General features: G+C 48.0%; 9 protein-coding genes across 9 annotated transcripts; 2 read left to right on the top strand and 7 right to left on the bottom strand.

The window, feature by feature from the left end:
• Positions 1 to 1,849: 1,849 nt before the first annotated feature.
• On the bottom strand, positions 1,850 to 2,116 carry SERLADRAFT_340636 (uncharacterized protein; the record flags this gene model as incomplete). Its single annotated transcript, XM_007315347.1, has 1 exon — positions 1,850 to 2,116. A coding segment is annotated over one exon (267 nt), but the record flags the coding sequence as incomplete, so codon positions are not given.
• A 753-nt stretch (positions 2,117 to 2,869) lies between these two features.
• SERLADRAFT_381934 (uncharacterized protein) lies at positions 2,870 to 3,094 on the bottom strand (the record flags this gene model as incomplete). Its single annotated transcript, XM_007315346.1, has 1 exon — positions 2,870 to 3,094. A coding segment is annotated over one exon (209 nt), but the record flags the coding sequence as incomplete, so codon positions are not given.
• A 1,654-nt stretch (positions 3,095 to 4,748) lies between these two features.
• On the top strand, positions 4,749 to 6,553 carry SERLADRAFT_435091 (uncharacterized protein; the record flags this gene model as incomplete). The annotated part of the gene is made up of 5 exons (XM_007315345.1): positions 4,749 to 5,055; positions 5,104 to 5,223; positions 5,284 to 5,379; positions 5,433 to 5,874; positions 5,926 to 6,553. The coding sequence occupies 5 exons, from the start codon at positions 4,749 to 4,751 to the stop codon at positions 6,551 to 6,553; spliced, it is 1,593 nt and encodes a 530-aa protein (XP_007315407.1).
• A 474-nt stretch (positions 6,554 to 7,027) lies between these two features.
• On the bottom strand, positions 7,028 to 8,255 carry SERLADRAFT_460534 (uncharacterized protein; the record flags this gene model as incomplete). Its single annotated transcript, XM_007315344.1, has 7 exons — positions 7,028 to 7,274; positions 7,338 to 7,631; positions 7,689 to 7,741; positions 7,794 to 7,822; positions 7,874 to 7,901; positions 7,954 to 7,977; positions 8,048 to 8,255. 7 exons carry the CDS (start codon positions 8,153 to 8,155, stop codon positions 7,247 to 7,249), a joined length of 564 nt encoding a protein of 187 aa, XP_007315406.1.
• A 1,679-nt stretch (positions 8,256 to 9,934) lies between these two features.
• Positions 9,935 to 12,132, bottom strand: SERLADRAFT_435088 (uncharacterized protein; the record flags this gene model as incomplete). The annotated part of the gene is made up of 3 exons (XM_007315343.1): positions 9,935 to 10,761; positions 10,817 to 11,388; positions 11,453 to 12,132. The coding sequence occupies 3 exons, from the start codon at positions 12,130 to 12,132 to the stop codon at positions 9,935 to 9,937; spliced, it is 2,079 nt and encodes a 692-aa protein (XP_007315405.1).
• A 4,515-nt stretch (positions 12,133 to 16,647) lies between these two features.
• SERLADRAFT_460525 (uncharacterized protein) lies at positions 16,648 to 18,862 on the top strand (the record flags this gene model as incomplete). Its single annotated transcript, XM_007315342.1, has 7 exons — positions 16,648 to 16,860; positions 16,917 to 16,967; positions 17,032 to 17,797; positions 17,856 to 17,961; positions 18,018 to 18,101; positions 18,156 to 18,269; positions 18,347 to 18,862. The coding sequence occupies 7 exons, from the start codon at positions 16,769 to 16,771 to the stop codon at positions 18,448 to 18,450; spliced, it is 1,317 nt and encodes a 438-aa protein (XP_007315404.1).
• SERLADRAFT_335862 (uncharacterized protein) lies at positions 18,817 to 20,052 on the bottom strand (the record flags this gene model as incomplete). Its single annotated transcript, XM_007315341.1, has 6 exons — positions 18,817 to 18,883; positions 18,954 to 19,222; positions 19,307 to 19,483; positions 19,535 to 19,639; positions 19,678 to 19,870; positions 19,949 to 20,052. Coding segments are annotated over 6 exons (915 nt in total), but the record flags the coding sequence as incomplete, so codon positions are not given.
• Positions 20,053 to 21,090: 1,038 nt separating this feature from the next.
• Positions 21,091 to 21,876, bottom strand: SERLADRAFT_347425 (uncharacterized protein; the record flags this gene model as incomplete). Its single annotated transcript, XM_007315340.1, has 1 exon — positions 21,091 to 21,876. The coding sequence occupies one exon, from the start codon at positions 21,874 to 21,876 to the stop codon at positions 21,091 to 21,093; it is 786 nt and encodes a 261-aa protein (XP_007315402.1).
• A 129-nt stretch (positions 21,877 to 22,005) lies between these two features.
• On the bottom strand, positions 22,006 to 23,008 carry SERLADRAFT_460517 (uncharacterized protein; the record flags this gene model as incomplete). Its single annotated transcript, XM_007315339.1, has 1 exon — positions 22,006 to 23,008. One exon carries the CDS (start codon positions 22,839 to 22,841, stop codon positions 22,083 to 22,085), a length of 759 nt encoding a protein of 252 aa, XP_007315401.1.
• Between the last annotated feature and the right edge of the window lie 43 nt (positions 23,009 to 23,051).

The following is a 23,051-nucleotide window of genomic DNA, read 5'->3' as shown; positions in this document are numbered from 1 at the left end:
TGATGATCGTTCTCTGTTCTTCTGCAGTGTCGATCAGTAGTTTGTTCTGATAGAAGAACTGTCCTTCCGCTTTGTGCCAATCTTCCTTTTTCGTTCTTCCAGGGTAGTTGTCGTTGGTGAGCATTGCTTGCTCTATTGTGTTTTTTATTGTTCTCGTGTGATACAGAAACGCCGACGCTGGTATCATTGGGGTGTCGTCGTCGTCGTCCGTGTTATCGATGTACAAGTCGGGTCGTCTCGAGAGTGCGTCAGGTACCACCATGTGGGTTCCAGATACGTGCTCTAATGTGTAATTGTATTGTGACAGTTCCAGCTGCCACCTTCGTTGTCGTGGTGTGAGTTTCCTGGCCTCCTGCCAGTACGTCAGGTTCTTGTGATCCGTTAGAATTTGGATCGTGTGTGGGCTTCCTAAAAGCAGGTGTTTCCACTCCTTCAGAGCTCTCATTACCGCTAAAAGTTCCTTGTCGTAGATCTGGTAGTTTTTCTCTGCGGGGGATAGGGTTTTCGAGAAAAATGCGCACAGGTGCCATTGTCCTTGATCGTCTGGTTGCATTAATACAGCTCCGGTGGCGTGTTTGCTCGCGTCCGCTGCTATCTTCGACAGTTTCGAGGAATCGGGGATTTGGGTTACAGGGGATTCAAGGAATCTTTGTTTCAATAGTTTGAAAGCGTCATCTTCAATTTTCGTCCAGTTCCACTTTTTGTCTTTTTCTAGCAAGGCGTTTAGGGGTCGGGCTAGGTCAGAGTAATGGCCTATAAACTTCCTGTAGAAGTTTCCGTAACCTAAGAACTTCCGTACGCCTTTGGTGTCTTTCGGGGTTGGCCAATCACGTATTCCTGCGAGTTTGGCTGGGTCCATGGATACCTGGTTGTGGGAAACAATCATTCCCAAGTACTGGATGGTCTCCGCCTCAAAGGTACATTTTTCAAGTTTCAGGAATAGGTCGTTTTCTCGTAGCCTTTGTAGAACCTGTTTTGTCCGGATGCGGAGTCTTTCAATATTGGTGTCAAAGATGAGGATGTCGTCCATGTATATGATCATCCAGCCTTCATCAATATAGTCTTTGAATTTGTCGTTCATCAGCCTTTGGAATGTTGCCGGGGAATTGCACATGCCGAAAAACATGACCGTTGGTTCGAATACTCCCTTGCTGGTTTTGAAGGCAGCTTTCCATTCGTCTCCTTCTTTTATCCTTACGTTGTTGTATCCCCAACGTAGATCCAGTTTAGTAAAGACGGTGGCTCCTTTCAATCTTTCGATGAGGTCGGGTATCAGGGGTAGTGGATATGGGTCTTTTACGGTATATGTGTTTAGTTTTCTGTAATCTTGGCATGGTCGGAGTGATCCGTCCTTCTTGCCAATGAAGAAGAAGGGGGACACCTGTGGCGACTTGCTTGGCCTGATGTATCCCTTTCTGTAGTTGTCCGTCAAGAATTCCGTTAACGCTTCATCTTCCTTTGGTGCCAGTGGGTACAGTTTGCAATCCGTTGGTACAAATTCCGGTTTCATGTTGATTACATGATCATATTCCCGTCGCTTGGGGAGTCTTTCCGATTTCTTCTTGTCAAAGACGTCTGAATAGCCCTTATATTCATCTGGGAGGATATGTTTTTCTTTTCTTTCTCCGTGTATTTGTGCGTGTTCCATTGCCGAGTTGACTTTTAACCGAATCGTGGTTCGAGGATAGGGTGTGTGGTCGGATACGTATCTGTGAATGGTTTCGTATTCGTCCTCGTCTACTGTGGTTGTCCTGATTTTTGTTTCCGTGGTAGTTTGGTTTGTCCTGATTGAGTGTTTGTCTGAGTACGGTAATTCTTTGTCTTTCCAGTTAATGACCGGGTTGACTTTTCGTAACCAGGGGAAGCCTAGCAATACGTCTTCTCCGTCCAGTCTGGTTAATAGAAACTTTGTAAACCTGTTTTGTCCTCCTGCGTCTATTCTCTGATAGGTGCAATGCGTAATTTTTCCGTTTTTGTTCGTGGTTCCGTCAACGTTTTTACACGTTATAGGGGTCGGGAGTTTTTGGAGGGGGAGTCGGTTTTTAATGGCGAATTTTGTGTCCATGAAGTCGTCCATAGCTCCTGAATCTATCAGGGCTTTGGTTCCAATGGTTTTCTGTTTTAACGAGCAATCGATTCATAAAGAGTTGGCATTGATCGTTGCTATTGTTACAGTTGCCATTTTCGACGGTACTAACATCGGGGTAGTCCGTCGTTTCAAAAGCCCTCGTCTTCTAATTCTTTCATCGCCTCAGCTTTTTGGTCTTCTCCCAACTCCCTCCACATCCTCATGATGTTTTGGACCCTGTCTTCTTCTACCACTGTCTTGACGTCATTTTCAGTTTCGGTTTGACGTACCTTTCTTTCGGGAGTCTTTCCTTTGTTCCTACAATTCCTCCCGATGTGTCCTTTTTCGTTGCATATGAAGCACCTTCCTTCCTTCCTTCCTCCTGGTTTCTTCTTCGTCTTTGGTCAGCCTTTTCACGCTGGTGGATGGTCCACTTTTGCGATTTTTGTCGTACTGTCTTTCTTTGTTTCTGGCCCCCCACGTTCCTTCCGAGATGGTGTTGGCACTGATCCAGTTGGCATCTAGGTTGGCCACCGTGTTCATCCAGTCTTCAATGGTGACCAGTTCCTTTCTGGTGAGTGCTCCGCGGAGGAGGAGGGGTCGGATTGCCTTTTGATAAACACGATCATGGCTTCGTTGTTGATGCCGCTTTTCCCGGCATCTAGCATAAACCTCGAGTTGAATGCTACTGCATTTTCTCCTGGTTCCATCCTCATTTTCATCAAGGCGGCCGAAGCCGTTCCTTTGACATTTGCTGTTCTGAAACTGGCTGTGAACATTTTCATAAAATCTGCCCATGTGGGGTAGGCGTTCTTGTCTTTGTATTCGGTCATCTTGGCTTCACTCCATGAGGCGGCGGTTCCGTCCTTCATGTAGCTGAGAGCTACGTACACCTTTTTCTTGTCAGAGGTATAAATGGTGTCGTTGATGTCAAAGTGTAAGTCAGTGGATGATATCCATCTTTGGGCCTTGTCTGGGGTCCCATCAAAGTCGTCGATTTTCCCAATCATAGTGGGTTTGGGTGTCGTAGCGTTTGACATGGTGTAGGTAGGTGGGGTAGGAGATGGGTTGGGTGCGGTGGGGAGTATCTGTGGTGTGGGAAGGGGTATTGGTTCACCTTCCGCTGCGTATTCTTCGAAGTCGTCTTTGTTGTAGATGTTTTCTGTGGTTACTGGAGGATCGTGTTGTGTTCTGGGGATTAGTTGTGGATGACTTTCCGCGTAGAACTGTAGCCAACGTGTTCTGGCTCCGTAGAATGCGTCTGCCTGTTCTCTGGTGTGGAGTCGGGTGACGTCTGGTTGAGGGAAGGGGGGTGGTGCTGCTATCCTTCCTTGTCTGGACGATGTCGGGGGTGTTGCTGTCTGTGTCTGTAAATCGTCTGAGCTTCTTCCTGCTCTCTGAGATCTGGTTCTCGGTCGTTGCGACGTATTGTCGGCTTTTTCTTCCCAAACCTAAATAGGTGGGACTTCTGGTATGGAATACGATTCTTTTGTTACGCACAAAGTGCTTAACAAAGTCTGAGGGTTCGTCGAGTTTGTTCAAGGAGACTTATCCAAAGACAAGTTCGAGGATGTAATTCTGAATAGAGGGATTCCAACGGTTGTTGGTCTTCTTCCGTATGGAAGTCTGATCTTGGAAGTTCTAGCTTTGTAAGCGTGAACTGCGTAGAATCGTATTGGAGAATACTACTACTGTTACAAGCGTATTTATAGAGAAGTAAGTCGGCGATAGGAGTTACGTCCTATCTAGGGTAGGTCTGTCCATTGAGGACTGAGTACTATACAAAGTAATAGAAGTGCGAGAGGAGCGGAAGTGTATGTGAGGGATGTGAGTCATCGGTCCGATGGTATAACCGATGAGTAAAGAGAAATGAGTAGTCCGTAATAGAGGTAGACAAATCGTAACAGTTACATGTAGCCTGAGATTTCATTCAAATAGATAGAACTGATTGACAAAACCGGATAAACCCGGTCTCTGCCAAAGCAGCCATTGTTCTCCATGGAGCATATCCACCACTCCATGGAGTAACTATTGTTCTCCTAGGAGCACAATTGTACTCCTAGGAGTCATTATACTGTAGCGAGTAGCACCTCCGACTATAAGTAGTAGGGGGTTTAGTATAGGAATACCTCAGTCGTTTCTATAGCCTCTTGGGCAGCGGCTGAGGTATGTTACATTACATTTATTAGAGATCACCTTAAACTAACATCTATTGTAGTTTCACTTAGGTAAATAATAAAGTCGTTTCTATAGCCTCTCGGGCAGCAGCTGAGTTTCACTTAGTTTTATTACTGATTACATATGTCATCTTTGCTCTTTCTCTTCATAGTTTCCTATATGCACTCAATGTACTGCTCATGTACTCCTGCCGGATTCATGGTGACCAGTGGTGTATCTGGTGCTGCTCTTCGACGGATCCCGATTCAACAATGGTGGTCCTTCCCGATTTGGAAGGCCACCAAGGCGTTACCACGGTCGCCACCACAGCGCCGGGACACGCTGATACTAGTCACGTGATGCGACGCGACGCGTTTATCACCACTGGGGACGCGTTCAACGCAACATGTGTATATTCGACCGCGTAAAAATCCGAACGGTGGTCATTCTTCTTCCCCGGCACGTCGCACACAACATTTTCATACATTTTATTCTTTGAGCGGACTCGGAATTGTCGACACCAATGAACAGCTCTGAGTTGTATTCGTCTGTTCTTGTCAACAGCACGAACATTCATTGTAATGACGGAGTACCCGTACCCTCACATACTTTATCTTCACTATCAGCGAACGGAAAAGCCAAGCGTCCCTATTCTGGTTTGGATGAATATGCTCCCAAAAGGCCAAAGTTGTCCCCCAAAGGTGAAGAAGATGGATCCGATAGTGATGACGACGTGGTCGTTGTCAAGAGCAGAGTGCGACGTCAAACAGTCTTCGGAGAGATGGCTGCTGCGTCAATATGTCGTCCCAATGGCGTACGGCAGAACATGCGTGAGTGTCCTTACCGATCCATCGCTCATATCTCTGACCAGCTTTTAGTATCCTCACATTCCATACTACGATCATTTGTCTCTTCCCATAAATCTGACGTATATCGATGCTACTCCACGTTTGAAAGTACCGATACTACCCTCCCATATGCATGCTCGTACTCTCATGGTAATTTCTGTCAATATCAATATTTTTCATTTTTTGATCAAACACTACGTGCTTGTTCAGGCGCAAAGAATGGTGGCCGTCCCCTTATCGCCGTGGCTACAGAGCAAGGGTCACTAATAGTCGTTAACACTTTAAAAAGACGAGACTGGGACTACGGTATTCCCTTCTTGCATTCATGGGATATTTTAATGTCTAATTGTGTTATACAGAACCACAGCGAACCACCTATCAACCACACAACAATGGGGTATTCGATGTACAATGGAGCAATGACGATTCCCTCTTAACAACAGCATCTGGAGACAAGTCAATCCGAGTATCGTCTGTTGAAACTCAGAAAAGCCTCTATGTGTTGCGAGGACATAGTGGAACCGCGAAATGTGTAGTATGGGATCCGACCCACGACGACCTACTAAGCTCAGGAGGAAGGGATGGGTCGATCTGCGTGTGGGATCTGAGGCTCAACAGTAGTCAAAATGCCGAAAACAAGACATCTGTACTATCACCGGTTCTCGTAATTCCAGCAGCACATGGCCAGGATACTTCAAAAGGAAGGAAGAAGAAAGTGCTTCCATTGCCAAAAAGCGTTACAGGCTTGATCTATCCTAATAGCCAGCCCCATGGTCTGATAAGCAGTGGCTCCTCTGATGGGTAAGTCGACTCGCTAATATCATGAAGCATCTGGATTGACTTCTCCTGTAGGATTCTGCGTTTCTGGGACCTTCGTCTACCGACCGCAATACCAAATGGGAAAGGATCAAACAAAACCGCCAAATCTGCCGTTGCTCCTGTATCTCTCTCCATGCTAGATCCCACAATCATGAACGGCACTCGACGTCCGCGTGGCATCACTAGTCTGGCGATGGGAGCAGGCCCTACTGCTGGCCTCATATTCGCATCTGGCGCTGACTCGCATCTACACACCTATTCCCTTCCTTTTCTCATGCCTCTAGGGTCATACGGGCACCCTAACATGCGCATAAGCTCGTTCTATGTTCAGGTGGCTGTCTCTCCATGTGGTAGATGGCTTGCAAGTGGCAGCTCAGACAAGGATGGGAGCATGTTCCTGTTTGATGTCAGTAACGCATCCAGGACGTTCGTTTCTCCTTCTACAAGGTCAGCGCCAGCATGGTTACCAAACGGGGTGCAGTTACAAGGCCAAAAAGGCGAAATAAGCGCTGTTGATTGGGCGGAGGACATGATTGCATCTTGCGCAGATGACCACACAGTGCGGATTTGGAGGCCAGATGTGGAGGTGTACAAGAAATGCATTGCGGAGCCCGAGGAGCAGCGATGGAATTGGAGTTGGTCGACGCAAGGACATGCATGACATATCCCATTGCTGATACTTCCAACCTTCGTTGACCCCCAGAAGCACAATAACTACAACTTGGCTGTCCTTGGATGATAATGGGCTCCCATTAAGATATCCTGGAGGTGATAGCTGGCTTAATTTTATATCTGCGACACCTTCATCGGCAATACCAGCAAGCCATTTAGCGGTCCCTGGGACCGCCGGTTCCATAATTTTCACAAATTGATTTGCATAGTAAAACGCAATTGACACAACCTGGAGAAAAGCCTAAAGTCAGCACGATATCTCACTGAAACGATAGTTCAACTCTTATACTAGATCCATTAATAGCAATTTTCTGTTTGCAGAGCGATCAGTCGATATTGATTGAAAACAGAGCGGACGCACATAAGAAAAACAATCGTTCTACGCGAACTCATGGTGTATCATATGAAAAGGACGTCGTTGAGTTACCTTCAACAAAGTCGAGAACGTGGCTAAAATAGCAGCAAGCATTAAGAAAACTGAGAGCTGACATTCAGAAGATCAATATCTATAGCGACAAAATTAGATGCAGTATCAATACTCTTGGGTTACAGATGGGTATGCCAGATTGTTCGAAATTATAGACAAATGTCAGAGAAGACAAAGAAGCACCAAGGGATAAAACAAAATGCGATCCAATAGGACAGCGCGTCAAGGATGGACACTGCGGAAACCAAGAAATGTTTATTTCTTCTGTATCGCGTTTACCAACCTGTCAGACATTATTATCAGTTATACCACCAAAGTATAACAGATGATGGAGATATTTGCGTACCAATCCAGCCCCTCTTCCAGACCCTCACCTTTGGTGGCGCAACTTCCTCGAACACTCCACTGCCTTGATTTCTCTCCACCTGCGAGCCCCAGTTGCTCGCTAATTTCTTCTGGCTTCAAAGCACCTTCAACATCCTGCTTATTGCAAAACGCAAGCAGCGGGACTCCAGCAAGTTCCTCTTCCGACAGCATTGTCAACAGCTCACTTCGTGATGTCGCTAGGCGGGCATGATCAGAGGAGTCGATGACGTATATGATGGCAGAAGTGTTTGGGAAGTAGCACCGCCAGTATGGCCTGAGGAGTAATAATTAACTATTGTTGGAATTTAATGGTAAATTTGAGGGAACGCACCGTATACTTGATTGGCCACCAAGGTCCCATACTTGAAATTTGATGTTCTTGTACTGCCAAGCCCATTACAGCCAGGCATTTATATGCAACGATGACCCGACTTACTTGCACTGTTTCCACATTGAACCCAATAGCTTGATTCAAATGTAAGCGTCGTGCAATGTCACCCTGAGTTTACTACTTACTGGGTATTGTAGAAACTACTTCACCAATCTTCGCCAAAGATGAGTGAGGTCTTGCAAAAACAATGCGGATCAATACACACCTGTAGTCGGTATAGTATTGTAGTCTGCAAAACCCCAGTTACGATGGTCCGATGCTCAGAAATGAGGCGTCCAGCACGAGTGACTAATGCATACCTTCCCCGCAGAATCAAGCCCCAGCATCAGTATTCGGACATCTTGGTCTTTGCTCCATCGTACCAGTGACGACAACGATGAAAAAAGAGTCGATATTGTAAGGCCCATTGAAAGAAAAAAGACTTGGGAAATGGTCAGATGGGAAAGCCGTTCACAAGGCTATTCTTGTGTCCGACTTTACAGGGACCCATGTACCTCGCCACGTGCACTGCCGCCATAGCCGGAGTGACCAGTAATCGCGTCTCAGTCGCCAATTTCACGCATATAGGTCTCGCTTTCCTCGGAACATCAATGGCCATCGACGAATCTGCCACAAAAGAAAGCAAGAAATCTCGCAAATCTAAAAAGAAGGATATAGATGCCGGGAATGACGATGTTTCAATACATTCTCCCGTAAAAACCGAAGAGAAAAAACCGAAGAAATTTACAGACGGTATCGATATCCAGCGTATCGACGATGAAACAGCCTCAAATGCTCAAGAGGAGTCAGCTACGAAGAAGAAGAAGAAACCAAAACGCGTAAAAGATGTGGAGTCAAACAGTGATGTAGATGCAGAGAGCGCATTGAAGAAAAGATCAGGAAAGGAGAAACGCAGGATCGAGGAAAGCGTGGAAGATGAGGCAGCTCTGAAAGAGAATAGCTCAATGAATGAGAATAAAAAGAGAAAGAAGGAAAAACGTGTTCTCGGTGATCACGGCGAAGGAGTGTCTGGAAACTCTCTACCAGTTCTAGTTGAAAACACGACCGTTGAAAAGAAGAAAAAGAAGAAAGCCACAAAATTGGTCGAAGGGAAACTACAGTTGACAGAGGAGGAAAGCTCAAAGGATACACAAGATATTTCTACTGAGATTAAAGGAGAGAAGAAGAAGAAACGGAAAAAGGATACTCTGGCGGAAGAAAATGGCGATACCAAACTGAACGACTCACAAGAGCCACAGAAGAAAAAGAAACGAAAAAATCACGATCTCCCATATCCTGACCCTGAAAACGACACAGTTTTGACTAATCAAGCTTGCAAAGGTATAGATTTATCTGCATCTTGTGTTGTACATTATCACTGATACATAGATCCTTGTCTTTCAGCATTGTCATATGCGTATGCCCAGTTTCAGGACCCACCAAATTGGAAGTTCAACAAAGCACGACAAAACTGGCTTGTTAGGAATGCATGGTCGAGTGAAGCTGTGTGTCTTTCTCTTTCTCACTGATATACTTATCCCAGCGGCCGACTAATTTTGTGCCCCGCGCAGATTCCTGAAAATTATGTCCCGCTACTAGTCCAGTATCTCGCTGGCGTGAAAGGTGGTGTGAAGGAGGTATGCAAGGACTTCATTTCGTTTCATTCTTCAGTATCCATAGCCCTCCAACTCACTAACTTGTGCAACCATCCAGAATCTCGTTAAAACATGTCAATCCATATTGTCACCCCCTGAACCACAGCAATCCACACCAGAACTCTCCTTGCCTGTGGGAGACCCATCTGCCACAGAACCTCCAAAAACTCAGGATGTAGAAGACGTCAAAATTGATACCGTAAAAGAATCAAGAGCTCGTACACTATTGAATGTGTTATCGGTCTCTACATGATACTTATGTATCACCCATCTCAATTATTTGCTTAGGTATTCACATCCAGTCCCCACACCCGACAGCGGCATGAAATGTACGATATCAAGGCTAGGTGACATCATGTCTGCTCACCAGAGACTAACCTAATAACTGGGATGCAACATGATAACATTTCCACGTTTCCTGTAATGCTAGGGATGATAGTACAGCATCCCCAGCGGGAAAGATGTAGAATCGAAACAAAGTAAACGACAGACAGCAGTAACGTAATAGAAAAACTAGCAAGTGACCACGCATGATAGCGACGGACTTGTAAATCAGGCAGAGACCGCAACCATAGGAGCAACAGGCACTTCCACCCTCTCTGGTGCGTAAGTCACCTTGTGCATTGCTCCTGAGGCCAATTTCAGTGCACCATCAACTAAAGCGGACTCCACCTTGCCGTCAATCTTGTCATCCTGCACGTTCATAATAGGGCCTAACAATTCCATGAAGCTGTCTCGGACAGTTGAAACAGCGTCGCTGTTCACGTATGCCTGCTCGCCATTTTTGAGTGTACGTGGAGCACCAGCTTCCTTGATTTGCATATCACTCCAGATAGGTTCGACCTCGTTTTCTTTGCCAATGCCCACACCTGCACGTCCACCAAGCTTCACCCAATCACTGAGACGGTTGATGCTGAGGTCCATGAAAGTTTTATCGAGAGCTGCAACGAGGCCGTCCATTTGTTCTGCGGTATGGCGGGGGGTCACCGTGACTCTGAGACGCTCCTCGCCCACCGGAACAGTAGGGTAGTTGATAGACTGTACGTAGATACCGTGCTCCATTAACAATTTATCGCTTGCTTGCTTTGCAAGACCAGCATCGCCGACGAGAACCGGAATAATATGCGAAGGACCAGGAACAACCGGGATATCAAGAGACGCAAGACGAGCTTTAACAGTGCGGACATTGACTTGTTTAAGTGCACGATCACCGACGTGATGCTTCTGGTAGATGACAGAAGCACGGGCGCCAGCTACCGTTGCGGGAGGGAGAGATGTAGTGAAGATAAAACCGGGAGCGTATGACCGAATCATGTCGACAAAGTTGTGCGAGCCAGCGATGTACCCTCCAACCGTGCCATAAGCCTTGCCTAAAGTACCTGCATAAAAGTGTAAATGACAAAATCCGACAATGAAGGGGACGGCATAACGTACCAGTGATAATATCCACACGATCCATGATGCTGTCCCTAACAGGCTCAGGGTTTTGACCAGCAGCTCTGTGTGCCTCGTAATCAAGATGTTCAGCTACACCCGCACCGCGGGGACCGTACAGTCCGACAGCATGAACTTCGTCGAGGAATGTCAAGGCTCCATATTTCTTTGCCAGGTCACAAATCTCCTTAATCGGGCCAATGCTACCGCACATGGAGTATACACTCTCAAAGGCAATTACCTTCGGAGTATCCAAAGGCCACATTTTTAGCTTTTGCTCCAAGTCTTCTAAATCGTTGTGTTTGAAAATAACCTTCTTTGCACCAGAGTGACGTATGCCCTGAATCATAGACGCATGGTTGGACGAGTCAGAGAAAAACACACAACCAGGTAGCTTAGAGCCAAGTGTAGAGAGCGTAGCGTCGTTAGCGACGTAACAAGACGAAAAGACGAGGGCGGCCGGTTTGCGATGAAGGGTAGCAAGCTCTTTCTCAAGAGCGAGATGCATAGCACCATTGCCTGCGATATTACGAGTACCACCGGCTCCAGCGCCGTACTTATCGAGTGCTCGACTGTAGAAAACGACCGGATTAATTAATGAAGATTAGTCGCAGCAGTAAACAGAAGGAGACGCACTGCATAGTCTCAAGGACAACCGGGTTATTTCCCATGCCTAGGTAGTCATTTGCGCACCACACCTCCACTTCGTCCTTGACATTGGCAGTGTGAGCAACTGGAAATTTAGCCGCAAGCCTGTTGATGTTGTTAAAGTAGCGGTAGGATTGGTCCTTGTGCTTCTTGTCGAGCTCTGTATTGTAGAACTGGCCGTAACTGAATGCACCAGGCGTATCTTCGGCGGCAGCTTCTTCCTTGGCAGGCGCCACGGTAGAAGAATTCGCAGACGCCTTTTGATGGAAGGGACACCCAACGGCAGCCGCTTTGGCAGCTTCCACAGGAGTAGAAGCAGCAGCCAGGTCCTCGGCCATGCGAGCTGCAGCACGAGCAGCCGAAGCATGGGGGCATTTGGCAATGTCAGCATCAGAGAGAACTGTGCCAGGGAAGATGCCCTTGCTATGATGAATTTTCTGCACGTCAGCCTGGCCTGCGACACTGGCATATCCAGCAACCATTTGAGTGGAACGCATAGCAAGAGCTGGACCCATGATAGGACATTGTGTAGCCGTCTCAGTCAATTTGGAGAGCGAGGGGAAGCGCGGGGAAGACGATGTGCACAAACTACGAAGAGTAGTGGATTGTGTCCTGCCCAAGAACGGACAGGACGCTTTGAAGCGAGCAAGTGAGGAAAGCCTCTCCATTGTACGATTTTAAGGAGTGCCCGACTGCAGTCACTGAGCTTATATATGCAGCAGAAACGAGCTAGTACCAAGCTGGCTAGTTGCAGCGAAGTCGTATAGCCTTAGTACGGTTTGACGGTATGGAATGAACGTAACTTACTTGGGGGAACGAAAAGGCAGAAGAATTTTGTTATGAATAAGTTTCGTTGGCAACCTTATAAGACATGGGAAATAGTTCTCATCTGATTGGCTGCACTGCACGTGACCGAACCTGCCGACGGCCATGGATCACTTCCTTACGCGGACGCCAGAATGGACCGATGCAACTCGACAAGTCAGAGCGTTTCACAAAGTGGAAACCGCATTAGATTCTTGCAACCCACGATACCATGGAGAGAAGTACCAAGAATTTCTGTACATCGTTCTAAATCCTCCATCTATCCCCGTAGAGTGCTCAAGCATCCTTCAAGTACGTCAACTGCCATGTCCACCTGCTCTTTCTCCACGTTCAAAGAGGGAACAAGTCTCACGGCGTCCTTACCCGCCGTCAGCATGAAAACCCCCCGTTCACGTGCGAGACGAACAACCTCTCCAGGGTGCTCTAGATTTTTAAATCCAAGCCCTCTAATCAGCCCCCTTCCGCGTACCTCCGGGTGTAAGAACTCGGGGAACCACTTCGGCAAAAGCTCGAGCCGATCGGAGAGATAGGCGCTTGTCTCCTGAAGATTGGTGATGAAGGGCCGTGAGCTGATGCGAGACAAAACATGATGGCCTAAAGCACAGGCCATTGGTGATCCACCAAATGTGGTCCCATGCGTGCCTATTTTGTAGACGTGTCAACTTCCTGTAATTCAAGCATCAGCTTGTAGTGACTCACCCGGTGTCATTGTTAATGCAATGCTATCGCGCATCAACACAGCACCGATGGGATAACCATTTGCGAGGGGTTTTGCCACCGTCAACATATCTGGATGGCAGTCCACAGGGAACACCGAGTGTGCCCACATCGTTCCCGTCCTGTACATTCCGCACTAAACGCATGCCCATCAATTAATCATTCTTGACAAGTGTCGAGAAATTGTTACTGTACTTGCCTGGATTTCATCAAAGATCAGTACAGCACCCATCTCATCACAGCGTTTCCTCAACGCTCGCAACCACTCTTCATTAGCGCCGTTGATACCACCCTCTCCTTGTATACACTCAACAATCACAGCGCAGGTGTCTTCACCTACTAACCCGTTCAGGCATGAGTGATCATTCAGCACTCCGCGGTCAATATTTGGTATCAACGGGGTAAATGGCGTCTGGTACTTCGCATTTGATGTAACGCTCAGAGCGCCCATACTCCGCCCATGGAACGAGCTTTCAAAGCATGCGATGCGTGTTTTGATGCAGGCGGGGTCGTCTGGCTTTCCGCCAGTTTTGGCGGCCCAACGGTCCTTGCCAACTTTACGAGCAATTTTGAGTGCGCCCTCGTTTGCTTCGGTTCCCGAATTTGCGAAGAAAACCTTTGCACCAGCGCCAGATGACGATGTACTGCCAGCAGCATATCCCAAGCCACCATCTCGTTGAGTAAGATCTACGAGGAGCTTAGCAAGTTTCGGTGCCCATTCATTGTGGAAGGCATTTGAAGTGTGAATAAGCTTCGAAGCCTGCGTTTGAAATACCTATAATGTAAATTGTAAAAATAAGCACTGGTTCGGCGGATTTTAGAGAGAAGTAAAAAGCATGTATCTGCATCTTGTGTAAAACGGTGCTACCCGCATAGACCTCTAAACCGGTGTCCAACGTTATGTGCAGAGCACAGCAAAGGCAGCGAAAATCCAACAAAGTCCACTACTTCATGCAAATACAATGATAAGTGACTTACTTCGACAAGCTCCGGGTCTGAGTGTCCTAGTGCGTTGACAGCAATGCCTGCACTAAAGTCGAGGAATCGCCGGCCATCCTTATCCCACACCCAGCAACCGCGACCATGTGAGAGCACGAGGGAAGGTCGTGCGTAAACGCCGAGGATATATTCGTCTCCGAGAGCGAGGGTATTCGCAGTTTCTGGTGACACGGTCGAAGAAAAGGAATATGTTGGGGAAAGGTAGCGCTTGCTCGCTGATGGCTGGAATTACAATTAAAAGTTGGCATGAGGGTTGAAAGGACCACAGACATACTTCGGGTGCGACTCCCGATGCAAAACGTGCATTGATAGGTGTCCTTCTATTTGCAAAAAGTCGTATTCTGCTGGTGGCAGCAGGGCTAGAAAACCGGGACAAAGTAGTGGGTCTCATTTTAGCTAGTTAAATACTGTAGCGCCGACCACGGGGAACGTGTAGAATGAGAATGTGGGGATCCAAAGTCTGAGTTGAATGGATTTTATGAACGTTCGAATGGACCAAAGACAACTGGAGGACGATGCGAAATGAGGAACAGGTGTCTTATAGGAATTTATGTGCAGAAGAGCCGTACAACGACGGTAGTCTGGAGTAATGGCCAACAGCCTTAGTACAGGAAGCAAATGACCCACTGCAGTGTCTGGTTATAAACAGTCCAGCAACAGCATGCGTTTGAATGACTCGGACTTTGACAGCTGGGGCAACGGGCCCATTACCGAACCACTCAGCTGTTTACTATTGCCATGCACAAAGGATTCGACAGAATAAGTAAGGTCGGTGTTATCCAGCTAGTAGCGAAACAAGCTCAAGAGGGACCCGTGAGGAGTTGAGTTGTAATATATTCCAAGTCAACGAGGCTTTATCTGTTGAGCTCAACGTTGAGCGCTGTTAAGCATTGCAACAACCGATCCAATAGCACTTGAGATCGTTCGAAATCAAAGGGCTTGCGCTCGAGAAGTACGTGAATTCAGTACAGATACACATAAACCGGTTTTAAAAAACAATCAAGCAGTATAGACAGGAAACAGAACAAGAACGCATGTTTACAATCAATCACTTCGACTAGCACTCCTCGATCGACTTCTTCCAGTGCTGACTGACATCGAGGAGCTAGCGGACCGAGAGCGCGATCGCCCGCTGTGATCAGAGCGAGGCGATACTGAGGCTCGTCTGCCACGAGGTTTGTCAACATCCATATCTCTGCCTCTACTTTGATGATACGGTGACCGAGTCCGTCGAGGAGGTGGAGAATCCGACCGGTCGCGGATGCGTTTTGGCGGTGGCGACTCTGAATGACGACGGGCGCGGCGTAAAGGAGGTGACTCTGAGCGTGAGCGTGTCCGACGGGGTGGTGTCGGAGGGGGGGAACGCCTGGACGGCGGGACTGGTGACCCTGAACGATGATATCGGTCCCTACTCACATAGGGAGAACGTGATCGCGATTTTATTTGGTTTGGGGACGGTGAACGGCGGGGTGGAGGCGAACGAGAACGAGAATAAGAAGGTGAACGACGACGGCGACGTATATCTCGGTCTCGTTCGCGATCTTCTGGGCGAAGAGGACTCCTACTTTGCCTGTCACGAGCGTTGTCGCGGTAGCGGCCACGTTCACGAACATCCCTCGGTCTATCTCTGGAAGGGGGTAGTGGGGGTGGGGGCATCCGTTCTTTCCTTTTCAAATCTGCTTCCTCTCGTTCTTGTCTAAGCCTATCCTCTTCTCTACGCCTGAGACGATCACGCTCCTTCTTTTCTGCTTCCCACTTTTGACGCTGCTCCAGCATCTTGGCACGCTCTTCTTCTCTTTTCTTATCCCTCTCCTCCCGTTCTGCCAAGCGACGCAACCGATTCTCCTCCTGCTTTTCACAATCGAACGCCTCTCCCTCGGAATAATTACTGCGTGTACCAAGCGCACGAGCCATTTTGCTAAGCTCAGCTTTCTTGGCAGCAGCAATGCCATGAGTGTCGGAAGGACGCAAACTTTTAGCCGATGAGGGTAAAGAGGCAAGATTTTGTAAGAGTTTTTCACGCAGTTCGTCAACTTGTGTTTCAATTTTTTCGTCGTCCATACTATTCGAGATGAGGTGTCAGCGATAAATTATAAAGCATGGACATAACATACCCTTGGTCTTCCAGTTCTAGTTGAAGTTCCAGACATTTGACCTCAACTTTTCGTTTACGCTCATGCTCCAATATGGCTTCATCCGGTTCCCTGTGTTTCGGGGGAGCTACGTCCCAAGCAGCGGCTCTCTCTGCAGCTGTTTGATGTACACGAAGAGTTGATAAATTACGAATGACATATCCATTGGTACCGCTGAAAGCGCATGTGAGCGCATATAAGCACCAAGAATTAAAGTACCACATACCTTCCACGGGGTGTGGTAAGACCTATACCGTTATACATCGCTACACCGTCGAGCTTGGGTGTGTTGAAGAAAGAATGGCTCACATGCGGAGTTCCAATTACGATCCCAAAGTCTTTGTGGCGTGAGGCGGTCTACTGGTACGTGGACCACCACGAGTATTCCCGGCATCGGCTTTGGCGTCGGCACAGGCAACCGCACACGGCACTGCCCCGGCACGTTTGTAACGCAAGCCCGGCAGAGCTAGATTTATTAGATATACTGGACCGTACCAAGTGAATTTGCTTGTCCTCGTTCCATCCTGTGCTCTCCTTTCTGTCTTTCTTTATCCTCTTTATACCCTCTTGTCTTCAACCACCATCATCCAGCATTTCTGCTCTTAATATTCTTCGCAGGTCCGCTGCAGCAATGACAGCCTCAGCAGCCAACTCTTCGCCCTTCCTCCCATTGCCTCCAGCTCGAGATATCCCAGTCACGTTTACAGCAAGCTTACGGAGCTGGCACGCATCAGTTTCAATTAGTCTTTCTTCAATGCATAGCTGATTCGCTCCGATAGGTGGGCAGCTGGGGAGAAGCAGGGTGCAGCTTCTGAAGAACGTCTACTAAGGTAGGTACTCATAATAAGTAACGTGTTAGCTCCCCATCACTCAGCCAACTTGACTAATAATCAGGAGACTCCCGTTTTTTATTCCGGAGCAACTTTCGACTTCTCCAAATGATGATAGCCCAGTGATAGCACACAATGAGAAGGTTACACTAGCCACCCCGAGACATTACATCAATACTTTGTCCATCAAGTCCACCTCCCCATCACCTTCTGCCCCACCCCCTGCAGTCGTACTTCATGGTTACGGTGCGGGCCTCGCATTTTTCTTCCGCAACTTCCCAACGCTCGCCCAGTGGGCAGGCCACCGTGGAACAGATGTGTACGCACTCGATTGGCTTGGAATGGGCCGCTCTGCTCGCGTGCCTTTTACCATTAAAGCTAAACGCGACGATGTCGCCGGCCGCGTCAAAGAAGCAGAATCATTTTTCGTAGACTCACTTGAGGAATGGCGAGAGAAAATGGATTTGGACAAGATGACACTCATTGGCCATTCACTTGGTGCTTACTTCAGTGTCGCATACGCTCTCCGTTATCCTACACGTGTCAACAAGCTTATCTTACTCTCACCTGCCGGAGTTCCTCGGGATCCGAACAACACTGATATCCCATCTCGAGAATTGACCGATACCGGAGATGCAGCCAGCAGTGTCAGCGATTCGGCGATAGCAGCTTCGAAGGGCGAGGTTAAACGCCTTAAGGACGAACAGAAGGCACAGAAGAGGTACGAAAGTCGATCCGCCAAGCTCTTCACGTATCTCTGGGAGGAGGGTTGGAGTCCATTTCAGGTGATCAGATCATCCTTGTTCTGGGGCCCTCTACTAGTCGGAAAGGTAAGATTTCTCTATCGATCGATCTCCAGATGGTCTTCTGACATGGACACGCGTACAGTACTCATCCCGCCGATTCTCTGGCCTCAGCCCAGACGAAACTAAGGATATGCATGATTACATTCTCAACATCACTCTAGCTAAGGGTTCTGGTGAATACTGTATCTGTAAGCTTGTTCTTCTTCGTGATTCGGCCACTTCTCATCTGATGGTTTCTCGCAAGCACACATCTTGGCACCAGGCGCACATGCACGCATGCCTCTCGTTGACCGGGTGGGCGCGCTCAAGATTCCTATCACTTTTGTTTGTTCGTACCCTTTTCTACACTCTCAAGTTACAGATTACTGATATGTCCTCAAAGATGGAGATCATGACTGGATGGATCCTGAAGGTGGCTCGAAATCTGTGTCAAACCTTCGGAAAGCTGGCAATGAGCAAGGCAGAATGTATATCGTGCCTCACGCCGGACACCATGGTCAGCCTTTCCTCTTTTCTTCTACTTCTCTTTCTTTTCCACTTTCGCCAACGCATCAGCTAATACATTTACTACAGTTTATCTAGACAACCCAAGGGCAGTGAATGACCTTCTCGTCAAGGAACTGGATCGCCCACCCAAGCAACCGCGACAGTCCACTCCAAATGACAATAGTTCTTGATGTGTTACAGGGTATCTTTTGTAGAATTACAGGTATAATAGGGGTAATCTGGGTGGACGTCCTTAAGAACATTTGTTGCACTAATAGACGGGTCTTTAGGGATTCGGACACACGTATGTAGACCTGTACTCATTAGATTATTTAAGCAATCACAGCACCATCATTGTACAGATACAGTGGAGGCTACAAGAAGTGATATGGTAACTGTTGTACAACAGCAGTCCGTGAAAGCGATTGACAACATGATGGAGATGCACAAATGTCCTACGTTGTAGTCCCGGATGTCCTGATAGGTCCTTGCCAAATTTCTTATCGACGTCCACCAGTGGGTGCCGCCCCTGTCATTCTCTCAGGATACCTCGCTTTGATTCTCGCCGCAAGGTCTTCCTCATATATCTGATCTGCACCCAGCTGATTCCCAAGCGTCAGCCACCTGCAAGGATCAACAAACGCACAGCATCAGTAGAAACTCAATACAATCGAATAAACGGTGGCAAACTTACCCGGGCCTCGTATTATGCTTCCTCCCAAAGATTTCTATCTTCCTTCCTCCGGGACACATACGCTCGATCAAGCCGTACACCTCGTCTGGTTTCCTACTGGTTTCGCGCACCTCGCTCACAATGACGTCTGTGTCTAGTCCACGGTTCGCCCACGCCGGAAACTTGAGGTTTCCTTCGTCGTCTGTGTGCGTCTTCACGCCCACCAGCATGTGTTCTTTGGTGTGATTTAGCCAATGCCCAGTTCGTCCAGTGCGGATGACACGTTGTAGCTGTACGGAACAATACAAAGAAAACCCGACATTTGAATGAATAAACGCAGAGCTATCATAGGGAGGCCAGAATGCTTGCGTTACCTGATTCGTTTTGACCCACACCACCTCGTCTACGCGAGTATAACCCCAAACGCGGAGGCACTCTCTTCCCACTTCCATGGCGCGTCCCGTTACCCAAAGGAAAAGCATGCCTTCATCTTGGAGTGCTGGGATTGGCATTGCGCGCATCTCATCGTCTGTCATTGTACCATACGGCAACTACAGGAATTTTCTTAGGACGGAGCCCCGGAAATTGCAAAGAAGGCCTACACTCATATGGATATCCCATGGTGGATCTGCCATGATAACGTGAAATTTACCTAGAATGGAGTAGTCGAAGCGGCGAAGATCACAATTGATCCATTGTGGTGGTAGCTTGAGTGGTAGACGAAATGAAGTTTACGAGAAAGAACCATGATTATCGGCGATGAACTTACCACCTGCATGTGCTTCCCATCTGGGCCCATCCCAATTCCCAGTCTGAAAGGCTTCTCTTTTGTTGTCTTCTCTTTCCCTGTAGCACCCACTGCGACCATCAACTGTGCGTCCCTCTCATCCCAGTCTATTTCAAAATGAAGATATCGACATGGGGCTTTCTCTTTCCCCCTTCCTCCTGCACCAAGGCCAGACGGAAGTGAAACTCGAGATTGGTGTGACGATGGGAACGGTGGGATTGATGGTGACTGTGCATATGTTGGCTCCGAGTAACAGGTATTAAGGTAGGAGCAATGACCAAGAGTGGGATCGGTATGCGGTCGAAGAAGAGGCCTGAAGTGAACACGATCACAGATGGCAGGATTGGTATGTGAGCTATTCGACACAGGTAGCGATGTGGTGCGTCGGGTTTTGGCACATTCATCCTTAGTGATATGAGCGCATATGGGTTCAAAATCACCGTCGACTGATCGAAACTAGCAGTACGGTATAAGATAAATGGCACAATAAAAATGATTGATGGTTCTGTGTACATGCCTGTTCTGCTAGCAACCGTCCTTTAGCCGTACTTTTCTGTAAGATGGCATAAACCTCCTTCAGCTCTTTACTGAGACTTCCCAGAGGGGACGAGGATGGCATAGGAGGAGGGCTGGAGTCTCTAGAGGATTGCTCATCATCTCCAGCAGCGGAATCGGCATCTTCGTCGACTGGCCTCTTTCTCTTCCGGGTGTTCACAGCATCGGGAAGGTTATGGGACCCTTGAGAGATATCCATGACAGTCAAATGACCACTTTCGTGTGACAGAGATATTGCTCCATGTTCCCAGTTTTTTGACAAGCTTTCAAGGATTAATTCAAGACGGGGTAGATCAGTCAAACGCAGCAACGGAGTCGAGCTTAATATCCTGGATGCCCTCGAAGAAGATATGAGGGTAACAAGCAAGTCCATTGAGCTTATTGGTGTTGAGATTCGTCCAGAGGTAAGTAAAGCATTGATATTTGTTGATACAGCAGTTCTGAGCTGGTCGTCTGCCATGGTTGCCTGAGCTGAAGACGCCCTTGACGGTGAGGATGTAGTTGGGGGACACCCAAAAAGGTAGTGGATACAAGATTCGCTTCCCACCCGTCAACTGAACCAAATCAAAAAGTGCGGTGGTGTGGCGCAGCACTTTCCCTAAGAAAGTAAGCGGCAGTGGGTAACTCAAACAGACAACGCCCTCGCCTTTTACTAGGGCGTTCCGTGGGTTGCCCTCGCTCTAATGCCGCATTACCAATTTTTCAGTTCTCAGCTTGATCTGAGCCTTTGAACCTTCACGAGGGTCTATGTCTTTTCAATCTTTTTTCCTTCTTTCTTTCTAGTTACAACAGGTTCAATTCGACATACACTCTGTCTTACCAAGGAACTTGTTTACCTGCCCAATCCCAAACCTTCCCCCTTTGGTCCTCTTTCAGGTCTTTCACCACATCTACTAGACACCGAGCTGCGTATTCAGGTTTAAATAACTTGCTCTCAGGGACGCTCTTCCAGAAATCTTTGCTCAGCTCTGTCTTCACCGTTCCAGGATGCACCCCAACACACATAGCCGGCGTCCTGTTCATCTGCAGATGTAAATCAAAAGTCTTCACCACTTGATTTAGTGCTGCTTTCGACGCCCGGTACGAGTACCACCCGCCTGTCTTATTATCCGAGATGGAGCCCACACGTGCCGAAAAATGCACCCATTTCGCTGGCTCCTTCATGTCGACCTTGTGCTTGGCGGAGGGAAGAAAGCGAGAGAAGTGTTTTATGAGCAGGAGATGCGCAATGACGTTTTTCTGAAAGGTCTTTTGCAACGAGGAGGCATCCAAGTCGGAGGGTTGTTTCTCAGGGATCAGCATGCCTCCTGTGAAGAATCCTGTATGCAGGTACGATTCCTTGTCTTTAGGCAGGGAGTCGGAAAGCGTTTCAGCTGCAAAAGCTATGCTGTCTTCCGAGGTGAGGTCCAAAGGAATCATCTTCAGTCTTTCTGAATCTACGTTTTCGATTGAAGATAGGATCTTGTCTCGGACATCATTGGGATCGTCTGAGCGGTGGGTTGCATAGATCGGAAGGGAAGTCGTCCGCAAAAAGTGTCGAGTGATTGCGAGAGAGAGGCCCCTGGTTGACGGACTGACAAGTACAAATGGACTGGTGGGCATATTTTCAACGATTCAAAGGGCACCTCAGTTAGGACACATTCAAGATGCAAGTTCTGGTTCTATGAATCTGTCATCACGTGCACTCGATATCCTACTCCCGAACGTTCGATTCGCCACACAATGACAAAAGGATCGCAATCTGCGGAATCAGGTCTTAACCACTAACAGGTACATGGATAGCGAAGGCAAAACAAGATCTATAGGTCTCAGCCATCGACAAAGTTCTCTTCGTCGTCGTCCCACCCCAACGTTTCGGGCGCGATGTGTAATTCTCTCAGCATGGTGCCCAGCGTGTCTCGCCTCCTATCCTCCTCGTCCTCTTCCTGCTCATACTTGCATTCTTTCTCGTCGCAGTCGTTATCATACCCTAATTTACCAATTCCTTCCTCGCACCTACTATCAGTGGAGGCCCACCCCCAGTTCCCATCGTCACGATCCCCGCTACTCGTCTGTCCTTCCGGTTTCTCCCATCCCCAGCCTTCTTGGAAAATATTCTTCTGCCCCATGCCGATGACCTGCTCGCTCGCCCTTTCGGCACCGGCCTCCTTGACATACTCCCATACCTCCCACGCGACCTCTCTTCCCGCCTCCGTCCATTTCTTCACCAGCGCTGCCAGCATATCTTCCTCGCCACCATTTTTCACCTTTACTGCACGTTTGAGCAGTTGTAATTTGCGCTCTAGCGCTTGAACCGCCGGCGTAAGCCGAACATACGAGAGCAGGGGTGTTGAAGCAACACCCGAAGAAGGGAGGGGAGACTTGAACTGTGCTGCTGCTCTGGATGTTTTAGTCTTCTTTCTCAAATGTATGGGCGCCGTCTCGGCTGTATCAACAGGAATGTCGGTTTTAGCATTCTGTTTCTTCTTCTTACGGTCTTCATTTCGAGCAACAGCAACTGAGCTGTTCGCGACTTGGGCAACAACGCAAATTGTTTTGTTCTCTTTGGAAATCTCTTCTTTTGTCATCAAAGGGGACCGGAACGGGGTTGTCAGTTTCTTGTATTGTCTCTGTTGAGATGCTATAGTGGAACGCTTGGGCACAGGAGGTAAGCTAACTCCTGTGGAAACTGGTTCCTGCAGGTGTGTATAGCGATAATCAGTTGACGAGCATATTCGATAAGGAGAACTACCGTTATACCGTGTGCTCAGTATTTTCCTGTGTTTTACCACACTAAG

Source organism: Serpula lacrymans, assembly GCF_000218685.1.
Source record: "Serpula lacrymans var. lacrymans S7.9 unplaced genomic scaffold SERLAscaffold_4, whole genome shotgun sequence".
Taxonomy (NCBI): domain Eukaryota; kingdom Fungi; phylum Basidiomycota; class Agaricomycetes; order Boletales; family Serpulaceae; genus Serpula; species Serpula lacrymans.
The sequence above is the reverse complement of the archived record's forward strand: the minus strand, read 5'-3'. Positions and strand labels throughout refer to the sequence as shown.